At 37.4% G+C, this 12,856-nt stretch overlaps 1 protein-coding gene across 1 annotated transcript in view; it reads left to right on the top strand.

The window, feature by feature from the left end:
- The first annotated feature begins 340 nt into the window (after nt 1–340).
- The window catches only part of LOC145312171 (uncharacterized), a 150,908-nt gene continuing 138,392 nt past the window's right edge, over nt 341–12,856 (top strand). Inside the window, exon 1 of the mRNA XM_080151358.1 lies at nt 341–1,101. Coding sequence (XP_080007484.1) covers nt 781–1,101 — 321 coding nt within the window. The 5' untranslated portion in view covers nt 341–780. The remainder of the gene's footprint in view (nt 1,102–12,856) is intronic.

Raw genomic sequence — 12,856 nt, 5'->3', positions numbered from 1 at the left:
CTATTTATTATTTAGACTTCAACCTCCCCCTCAAAAGAAAGAAATAGGAGTTGTTATTTAATATTCTTAATCTTATTTTTATTTAAGTTTTAATGTTTTAAAAAATATTTTCAGAAAGCTTATCTTTGCCCCGAAATTTTAGAGTTTCATCTTCTATGTAGAACAATATTATAGGAAGACATAGAACAGTTAGTTAGGCTCAGAAACAAATCTCTCATCTCTGCCCATTTTTGTGGCGAGTACATGACCCCTTTCCCACTCCCCCTCCACACACACACTCACACACACAAGAACTGCATGACTCGCCTGGTTTATGAGTGTATTTGAAAAAAGTGACTTCTATGGATTCAAAATTACACTAGGGTTACACGCTAGTCTAAACTCAATTTGAATTGTGATATCAACTAAAAAGAAGATTTGAGGACAAAGTCAAGATGAATCAAAGTGTAATTTGACAATGATGCAAAAGCAAGCATTACTTGTGTTCTTATACCACTGAATTACAACACAGTGACTGTACCCCCTGCCCCCCCCCCCCAAACAACTCCACTACCCCGTTGTTAATGAACCCTCCTGAGGGCAAAACTACCGCCAACTTTTTTCTTCATCACAGAGGAAATTAAATTAAATGATTTGTTGTTATGTCGACAACAAAGATGCAATTCTGTTGAAAAAGAGATAAATTAAAAGTCATTTTTGTCATAGTTTTTTTCTTAGTCTAGTGAACAGTGAAAAAATCCTATTTTATTTTTGTGAAAAAAAAGATTAATAAAGTGAAAAATGTGGCCAAATACTTTTAACAAAAAATGCGCCACCATCAGCGGGTGGCAGGCGTTGGGCGATTTCGCGCACGTAAAGCAGCAGCTGCAAAAAATCCGCGCCAGCACACGGCTCTCATCACGCCGGTCCACTGAAGATTCGTTGCGTAACGGGAACACGCGGCCATTGCCGCCGCTCCCGCCGCATCACAATAGCAACGGCGGCGGCGGCGTAGGAGCGCAGGGTAACAAGTCGGTCAGGTTTAATATACCTGACGGCGGCCTGGCCTTGCCGAGTGGTAGCGAGGGTTCTGATCAGGGATATGAGAGTGACCAGTCCAGGGTAAGTTGATTTCCAATACGGCTTCGAAACAGATTTATATCCGCTGGGTTAGAACCGGTTCTCAGTCATACTGAAAATTCATAAATTGCATTTTTTTACAGACATTTTCCATAAATATTGAAATAAAATCATACAATTCAAACCAGTTTGACCATTGAAAACATGCCTCCGACCACGCGGTGCTAAGAAAACTGGGTTTAATCTTTTGATATGTTTAATTTTGATAACCACGGAAAGCTGACTATAATACCTTGCGATAAATAACTATTATTTATTAGCTACTTTGCATAAATGGTCGTTTTTGTCCTTGTTTATCAATAACAAAACAAGAATAAAGGTTTTTAAATTTCTTTTTCAATTCGGGCTCAAGGACGTCCAAGGGTTGGGGTAAAGGGATGCCCCCCCCCTTAAACCCCTCAAAAAAAATAATGTTTTAAATGAATAAATAAAATAGTTATTATAGATAGTTCAGTAAAGAATTAATTAATATTATTGTAAACCTAGAATAGTTATTTCTCGCATCATATTATAAACGGCTTTCCGCGGACATAGAAAGTACAATTATGAGATTGAAACTAGTTTTAATCTTATGATTGTACATTTTTATATTCGTAGAAAGCTGGATATAATACGATGCTAGACATAGTTTTTTCGTATGGATGAGAACTGGTTCCTATCCACCGGATTCGAATGAATACGAGAAAAGGCTTTAAAATTATCTAAACCCATTCATAATTTTGAGTCATAAAAATTATAAATAACTAAATCATATTCTTGGCCAAAATTGAAACCATTAATAGATTGCTTTTTTATGAACTCTGGGTAGGGATAAGTTAAAGTATTCTTAAATGCAAAGTTATAACTACATATTGCTGCTATTGCTCCATTATAATTAAAATTATTTGTTTATAAAATGAAGATATCGTTACATTAGTAAGCTGGTTGAAACATTTTATTAGGGTATGCGATAATCTCTCACAATACACACGTATTCTACATAAATTCTTTCATTGGTCAAATGACATAAGTAGGTATTTTTTAAAATATATAGTATAGGATACAATTAATATAAAGGGGCAATACTAATACCAAAGTAAGCTACATTCTTTTAAAATCTAAAACCTAATTAAATTATTTTTTTTTATCTAAAATCTATGCCTGCCTCTGCTTACTATGGTGCATAAAATCAACTTGTTTGGTAGCATCTTTGAATAATAGAGTGATAGAATATATCAATAATGTCCTCATTATTTACCAACAAAGTTGGATTCTTAAAAAACGTTTTGGCTTATTGCCTAACTAAAATGATGCTCGCTAAAAAATCCTCCAAAATCGCATAAAAAATCTACAAAAATTAAATAAACTCATAAAAGGGTTATAACCATAAGATTTTGTTTAATTTTTGTAGATTTTTAATGCGATTTTGGACGATTTTTCACAAATTTTTTTTAGAGAGCCTTACTTATTTTAGTGAGGAAGTGAGCCAAAAAGTTTTTTTTAAGAATCCACCTCAGATGTTTTCTAACGTTATAATTTAAGAGGATAAAAGGGACATTCACAAGAGCTTAATTGACATAGACATACACATTATTTTCTACCAGGGAGGGAGGGGAAATTGAACTGTTTATTACACTAGTCCCCAAAGTTTTATAATAACGTTTTTTTAATGTGCTGGCTTAACAGCTTTGGGGTCTTTTATTAATTTATTTATTAAGTGTTTTAACCACTAATTGTAATCTACAGAGAGGGTAATTTTGTGTATTATAATTATTATAATTGGGAATGTAAATAAATTTATAGGCCATTGTCTTATTCCTGATTTTCTACCTTATATAGGATGTGTAATATATAAAGGACAATAGGGATAATATTTTTTTTTCAAAGAAAACTAATACTCCAACTCTATTTGTTCTTTATCTATAATTGAATGTATAGACCGAAACAAATTACTTTTTATTTGATTATATTTACTGTAGCCCCCAGGGTTAGGACTTTAAATAATTTTCATCGCAATTATAAACCGCTGTTTGAAAATTTACCCATTATTAATTTGAGGTAACGAAGTTACTTTATATTTAGTTTTAAATAAACAAAATAGTATACTTAATATTTTATGATCGTATATTTTCTAGAAAAAAATTCTTGCAATTTATTAAAATCATAGTTTGAAACTTTTATAAATCTCAGTTAGTTGCTTCATACTTGCAGTGTTCAAACGTTTCAACAAACAAATAATTTGAAACTAATAGAATGAATAACTTTGCTTATCATCAAACCTTTAGGATTTGTAAATCCATTGTCTTATCCCATAAAACCTGAATTAAAATATTTGGGTATAGTCCCTTTTTCGCACTTTCACAGTAGCTCTTCCCCTATTTCTAGCCCCTGCGGGGAGCTCTAAACGTACGGGCCAATTGCCTAAACCTGCGTGGCAATCACCTAACCTAACTTAACCTAACCTAAAAAAAAATAACCTATCAAAATCTACTGTGAAAATACGACGAAACGCCCCTTAAGAGGCGTTGCCACGAAAGGGGCTATACCCAAATATTTTAATGAACCATAGGTTTCAACTTTTATGTTGTTATTGTAAGAAAACATTTAATAATATATTATAATAAATATAAGTATGTTTCATAGTTTTTTTTTCAGTAAAAAATAAATTAATGTTTAAAAACTGAGATTGACATAGAAGTTATTTTAAGCTATGTTAGATTCTATAATTTATTTATGCTTCTATATCACATCAGTATTTCAACATTGGCATATTAACCATTCTTATGTTATACTATGTAATATTTCTTTTTTAAAACCATCCTTTAATAGATAATTTGGAATTGCCAATCTAATTGATTCTGCCCATTCAGAATTTTTAAATCAACACACACCTTAATTTACTAATTTGTCTTAATAATAGCATCTCTTGTCCTAACATGTTATTAGATCCAATAATTAAATAGCGTAAAACCATCCCAACTTGCACTTAAGTAAAGTTTGTATCCTTGTAAAAAATTCGATTGTAAAATAAACAGTAAAGCAGATTATTTTCTTAAAATGTCACTCCTTAAATTTTAAATGTGCTCTCTTGAGTACAATTTGTAAATTTATCATAATATTAAAATTTAATAGTGCTGATATATTTTTTTTTATAAACCAAACACTACAATGATATGTAAGAACATTTTGCCGGCGTTGCTAAAGAAGACCAACTCTAAAAAAGACCAACAACTCCTACAAAAGACCAACTCTACAAAAGACCAACACCTACAAAGAACCAACTCTATTAAAGACCAACACCTACAAAAGACCAACTAGGCGTTGTTACAAAAGACCAACACCTACAAAAGACCAACATTAAAAAAATCGCAATGCTAGAAAAAAATTATACTAATAACCAATTTAATTTGTAAATTTGGCAGCTTGATAGCTTTAATGATTATAGAGATGCTACACATTATACAACTAAGAAATGTGAAGATATTTTGTTAGATATTGTGCAGTTTTACATTGACAGATTGGGCTTAAATCATTTTTAACAAAGATTATGCACAGAAAGGTTAAAAATTGAGACTAATTGTGTATTTGTAAGCTATCTATATTACATTTTAATTGCTTAAACAAGATAAAATTGATCTTGGATGATATTTTATCAATAAAAAGTTGTTTTCGTGAAATTTTAACTTCAGGGTCTGTTTGCAGTTTTTCACATACCAATCTATACTTATTTTTTTTTACAATCTTAAACCCTTTGATTATATAACCACAAGTAAATATACCATGATTTATCAAGCAAGGAGTAATCACTAAGTCATAGTACCGTAAACATTTCTGCCATTACAAGAAATTCTTTGCCAGGTTTTTTTTGTCATAGTAACATGTATTTTTTCATAGACACTGTATGAATGTATTTCCCTTCTCCCTGGTGTAAGTGTATGTATGTATGGTAAACCATCACCCCATCACATCATACACATACATACATGAATGTATATCCCTTCTCCTTGGTGTAAGTGTATGTATGTATGGTAAACCATCACTCCATCACATCATGTGCACACATGCATGAATGTATATCCCTTCTTCCTGGTGTAAGTGTATGTATGTATGGTAAACCATCACCCCATCACATCATGTGCACACACATACATGAATGTATATCCCTTCTCCCTGGTGTAAGTGTATGTATGTATGGTAAACCATCACCTCATCACATCATGTGCACACACATGCATGAATGTATATCCCTTCTCCCTGGTGTATGTGTATGTATGTATGGTAAACCATCACCCCATCACATCATACACACACATGCATGAATGTATATCCCTTCTCCCTGGTGTATGTATGTGTATGTATGTATGGTAAACCATCACCCCATCACATCATGTGCACACACATACATGAATGTATATCCCTTCTCCCTGGTGTAAGTGTATGTATGTATGGTAAACCATCACTCATCACATCATGTACACACACATACATGAATATATATCCCTTCTCCCTGGTGTAAGTGTATGTATGTATGGTAAACCATCACCCCATCACATCATGTGCACACACATGCATGAATGTATATCCCTTCTCCCTGGTGTAAGTGTATATATGTATGGTAAACCATCACCCCATAACATCATGTGCACACACATACATGAATGTATATCCCTTCTCCCTGGTGTAAGTGTATGTATGTATGGTAAACCATCACCCCATCACATCATGTGCACACACATACATGAATGTATATCCCTTCTCCCTGGTGTAAGTGTATGTATGTATGGTAAACCATCACCTAATCACATCATGTGCACACACATGCATGTATATCCCTTCTCCCTGGTGTAAGTGTATGTATGTATGGTAAACCATCACCCCATCACATCATGTGCACACACATACATGAATGTATATCCCTTCTCCCTGGTGTAAGTGTATGTATGAATGGTAAACCATCACCCCATCACATCATGTGCACATGTACATGCATGAATGTATATCCCTTCTCCCTAGTGTAAGTGTATGTATGTAAGGTAAACCATCACCCCATCACATCATGTGCACACACATGCATGAATATATAACCCTTCTTCCTGGTGTAAGTGTATGTATGTATGGTAAACCATCACCCCATCACATCATGTGCACACGTACATGCATGAATGTATATCCCTTCTCCCTGGTGTAAGTGTATGTATGTATGGTAAACCATCACCCCATCACATCATGTGCACACACATGCATGAATGTATATCCCTTCTCCCTGGTGTAAGTGTATGTATGTATGGTAAACCATCACCCCATCACATCATGTGCACACACATACATGAATGTATATCCCTTCTCCCTGGTGTAAGTGTATGTATGTAGGGTAAACCATCACCCCATCACATCATGTGCACACACATGCATGAATGTATATCCCTTCTCCCTGGTGTAAGTGTATGTATGTATGGTAAACCATCACTCATCACATCATGTACACACACATACATGAATATATATCCCTTCTCCCTGGTGTAAGTGTATGTATGTATGGTAAACCATCACCCCATCACATCATGTGCACACACATGCATGAATGTATATCCCTTCTCCCTGGTGTAAGTGTATGTATGTATGGTAAACCATCACTCATCACATCATGTGCACACACATGCATGTATATCCCTTCTCCCTGGTGTAAGTGTATATATGTATGGTAAACCATCACCCCATCACATCATGTGCACACACATACATGAATGTATATCCCTTCTCCCTGGTGTAAGTGTATGTATGAATGGTAAACCATCACCCCATCACATCATGTGCACATGTACATGCATGAATGTATATCCCTTCTCCCTAGTGTAAGTGTATGTATGTAAGGTAAACCATCACCCCATCACATCATGTGCACACACATGCATGAATATATAACCCTTCTTCCTGGTGTAAGTGTATGTATGTATGGTAAACCATCACCCCATCACATCATGTGCACACACATGCATGAATATATATCCCTTCTCCCTGGTGTAAGTGTATGTATGTATGGTAAACCATCACCCCATCACATCTTGCACACAAACTTGAATGTATATCCCTTCTCCCTGGTGTAAGTGTATGTATGTATGGTAAACCATCACCCCATCACATCATGTGCACACACATGAATGAATATATATCCCTTCTCCCTGGTGTAAGTGTATGTATGTATGGTAAACCATCACCCCATCACATCATGTGCACACATACATGAATGTATATCCCTTCTCCCTGGTGTTAGTGTATGTATGTATGGTAAACCATCACCCCATCACATCATGCACACACATACATGAATGTATATCCCTTCTCCCTGGTGTAAGTGTATGTATGTATGGTAAACCATCACCCCATCACATCATGTGCACACACATGCATGAATGTATATCCCTTCTCCCTGGTGTATGTATGTATGGTAAACCATCACCCCATCACATCATGTGCACACACATACATGAATGTATATCCCTTCTCCCTGGTGTAAGTGTATGTATGTATGGTAAACCATCACCCCATCACATCATGTGCACACGTACATGCATGAATGTATATCCCTTCTCCCTGGTGTAAGTGTATGTATGTATGGTAAACCATCACCCCATCACATCATGTGCACACACATACATGAATGTATATCCCTTCTCCCTGGTGTAAGTGTATGTATGTAGGGTAAACCATCACCCCATCACATCATGTGCACACACATACATGAATGTATATCCCTTCTCCCTGGTGTAAGTGTATGTATGTATGGTAAACCATCACTCATCACATCATGTACACACACATACATGAATATATATCCCTTCTCCCTGGTGTAAGTGTATGTATGTATGGTAAACCATCACCCCATCACATCATGTGCACACACATGCATGAATGTATATCCCTTCTCCCTGGTGTAAGTGTATATATGTATGGTAAACCATCACCCCATAACATCATGTGCACACACATACATGAATGTATATCCCTTCTCCCTGGTGTAAGTGTATGTATGTATGGTAAACCATCACCCCATCACATCATGTGCACACACATACATGAATGTATATCCCTTCTCCCTGGTGTAAGTGTATGTATGTATGGTAAACCATCACCTAATCACATCATGTGCACACACATGCATGTATATCCCTTCTCCCTGGTGTAAGTGTATGTATGTATGGTAAACCATCACCCCATCACATCATGTGCACACACATACATGAATGTATATCCCTTCTCCCTGGTGTAAGTGTATGTATGTATGGTAAACCATCACCCCATCACATCATACACACACATACATGAATGTATATCCCTTCTCCCTTGTGTAAGTGTATGTATGTATGGTAAACCATCACCCCATCACATCATACACACACATGCATGAATGTAAATCCCTTCTCCCTGGTGTAATTGTATGTATGTATGGTAAACCATCACCCCATCACATCATGTACACACACATGCATGAATGTATATCCCTTCTCCCTGGTGTATGTATGTGTATGTATGTATGGTAAACCATCACCCCATCACATCATGTGCACTCACATACATGAATGTATAACCCTTCTTCCTGGTGTAAGTGTATGTATGTATGGTAAACCATCACCCCATCACATCATGTGCACACGTACATGCATGAATGTATATCCCTTCTCCCTGGTGTAAGTGTATGTATGTATGGTAAACCATCACCCCATCACATCATGTGCACACACATGCATGAATGTATATCCCTTCTCCCTGGTGTAAGTGTATGTATGTATGGTAAACCATCACCCCATCACATCATGTGCACACACATACATGAATGTATATCCCTTCTCCCTGGTGTAAGTGTATGTATGTAGGGTAAACCATCACCCCATCACATCATGTGCACACACATACATGAATGTATATCCCTTCTCCCTGGTGTAAGTGTATGTATGTAGGGTAAACCATCACCCCATCACATCATGTGCACACACATGCATGAATGTATATCCCTTCTCCCTGGTGTAAGTGTATGTATGTATGGTAAACCATCACTCATCACATCATGTACACACACATACATGAATATATATCCCTTCTCCCTGGTGTAAGTGTATGTATGTATGGTAAACCATCACCCCATCACATCATGTGCACACACATGCATGAATGTATATCCCTTCTCCCTGGTGTAAGTGTATGTATGTATGGTAAACCATCACCCCATCACATCATGTGCACACACATGCATGAATGTATATCCCTTCTCCCTGGTGTAAGTGTATGTATGTATGGTAAACCATCACCCCATCACATCATGTGCACACACATACATGAATGTATATCCCTTCTCCCTGGTGTAAGTGTATGTATGTAGGGTAAACCATCACCCCATCACATCATGTGCACACGTACATGCATGAATGTATATCCCTTCTCCCTGGTGTAAGTGTATGTATGTATGGTAAACCATCACTCATCACATCATGTGCACACACATACATGAATATATATCCCTTCTCCCTGGTGTAAGTGTATGTATGTATGGTAAACCATCACCCCATCACATCATGTACACACACATGCATGAATGTATATCCCTTCTCCCTGGTGTAAGTGTATATATGTATGGTAAACCATCACCCCATAACATCATGTGCACACACATACATGAATGTATATCCCTTCTCCCTGGTGTAAGTGTATGTATGTATGGTAAACCATCACCCCATCACATCATGTGCACACACATACATGAATGTATAACCCTTCTTCCTGGTGTAAGTGTATGTATGTATGGTAAACCATCACCCCATCACATCATGTGCACACGTACATGCATGAATGTATATCCCTTCTCCCTGGTGTAAGTGTATGTATGTATGGTAAACCATCACCCCATCACATCATGTGCACACACATGCATGAATGTATATCCCTTCTCCCTGGTGTAAGTGTATGTATGTATGGTAAACCATCACCCCATCACATCATGTGCACACACATGCATGTATATCCCTTCTCCCTGGTGTAAGTGTATATATGTATGGTAAACCATCACCCCATCACATCATGTGCACACACATACATGAATGTATATCCCTTCTCCCTGGTGTAAGTGTATGTATGAATGGTAAACCATCACCCCATCACATCATGTGCACATGTACATGCATGAATGTATATCCCTTCTCCCTAGTGTAAGTGTATGTATGTAAGGTAAACCATCACCCCATCACATCATGTGCACACACATGCATGAATATATAACCCTTCTCCCTGGTGTAAGTGTATGTATGTATGGTAAACCATCACCCCATCACATCATGTACACACACATGCATGAATGTATATCCCTTCTCCCTGGTGTAAGTGTATATATGTATGGTAAACCATCACCCCATAACATCATGTGCACACACATGCATGAATGTATATCCCTTCTCCCTGGTGTAAGTGTATGTATGTATGGTAAACCATCACCCCATCACATCATGTGCACACACATACATGAATGTATATCCCTTCTCCCTGGTGTATGTATGTATGGTAAACCATCACCCCATCACATCATGTGCACACACATACATGAATGTATAACCCTTCTTCCTGGTGTAAGTGTATGTATGTATGGTAAACCATCACCCCATCACATCATGTGCACACGTACATGCATGAATGTATATCCCTTCTCCCTGGTGTAAGTGTATGTATGTATGGTAAACCATCACCCCATCACATCATGTGCACACACATGCATGAATGTATATCCCTTCTCCCTGGTGTAAGTGTATGTATGTATGGTAAACCATCAACCCATCACATCATGTGCACACACATACATGAATGTATATCCCTTCTCCCTGGTGTAAGTGTATGTATGTAGGGTAAACCATCACCCCATCACATCATGTGCACACACATGCATGAATGTATATCCCTTCTCCCTGGTGTAAGTGTATGTATGTATGGTAAACCATCACTCATCACATCATGTACACACACATACATGAATATATATCCCTTCTCCCTGGTGTAAGTGTATGTATGTATGGTAAACCATCACCCCATCACATCATGTGCACACACATGCATGAATGTATATCCCTTCTCCCTGGTGTAAGTGTATGTATGTATGGTAAACCATCACCCCATCACATCATGTGCACACACATGCATGAATGTATATCCCTTCTCCCTGGTGTAAGTGTATGTATGTATGGTAAACCATCACCCCATCACATCATGTGCACACACATACATGAATGTATATCCCTTCTCCCTGGTGTAAGTGTATGTATGTAGGGTAAACCATCACCCCATCACATCATGTGCACACACATACATGAATGTATATCCCTTCTCCCTGGTGTAAGTGTATGTATGTATGGTAAACCATCACTCATCACATCATGTACACACACATACATGAATATATATCCCTTCTCCCTGGTGTAAGTGTATGTATGTATGGTAAACCATCACCCCATCACATCATGTGCACACACATGCATGAATGTATATCCCTTCTCCCTGGTGTAAGTGTATATATGTATGGTAAACCATCACCCCATAACATCATGTGCACACACATACATGAATGTATATCCCTTCTCCCTGGTGTAAGTGTATGTATGTATGGTAAACCATCACCCCATCACATCATGTGCACACACATACATGAATGTATATCCCTTCTCCCTGGTGTAAGTGTATGTATGTATGGTAAACCATCACCTAATCACATCATGTGCACACACATGCATGTATATCCCTTCTCCCTGGTGTAAGTGTATGTATGTATGGTAAACCATCACCCCATCACATCATGTGCACACACATACATGAATGTATATCCCTTCTCCCTGGTGTAAGTGTATGTATGTATGGTAAACCATCACCCCATCACATCATACACACACATACATGAATGTATATCCCTTCTCCCTTGTGTAAGTGTATGTATGTATGGTAAACCATCACCCCATCACATCATACACACACATGCATGAATGTAAATCCCTTCTCCCTGGTGTAATTGTATGTATGTATGGTAAACCATCACCCCATCACATCATGTACACACACATGCATGAATGTATATCCCTTCTCCCTGGTGTATGTATGTGTATGTATGTATGGTAAACCATCACCCCATCACATCATGTGCACTCACATACATGAATGTATATCCCTTCTCCCTGGTGTAAGTGTATGTATGTATGGTAAACCATCACTCATCACATCATGTGCACACACATACATGAATATATATCCCTTCTCCCTGGTGTAAGTGTATGTATGTATGGTAAACCATCACCCCATCACATCATGTACACACACATGCATGAATGTATATCCCTTCTCCCTGGTGTAAGTGTATATATGTATGGTAAACCATCACCCCATAACATCATGTGCACACACATACATGAATGTATATCCCTTCTCCCTGGTGTAAGTGTATGTATGTATGGTAAACCATCACCCCATCACATCATGTGCACACACATACATGAATGTATATCCCTTCTCCCTGGTGTAAGTGTATGTATGTATGGTAAACCATCACCTCATCACATCATGTGCACACACATGCATGAATGTATATCCCTTCTCCCTGGTGTAAGTGTATGTATGTATGGTAAACCATCACCTCATCACATCATGTGCACACACATGCATGTATATCCCTTCTCCCTGGTGTAAGTGTATATATGTATGGTAAACCATCACCCCATCACATCATGTGCACACACAT

The sequence above is a fragment of the Acartia tonsa genome, chromosome 2 (assembly GCF_053477335.1).
Source record: "Acartia tonsa isolate MP-2025a chromosome 2, ASM5347733v1, whole genome shotgun sequence".
NCBI lineage: Eukaryota > Metazoa > Arthropoda > Copepoda > Calanoida > Acartiidae > Acartia > Acartia tonsa.
The sequence above is the reverse complement of the archived record's forward strand: the minus strand, read 5'-3'. Positions and strand labels throughout refer to the sequence as shown.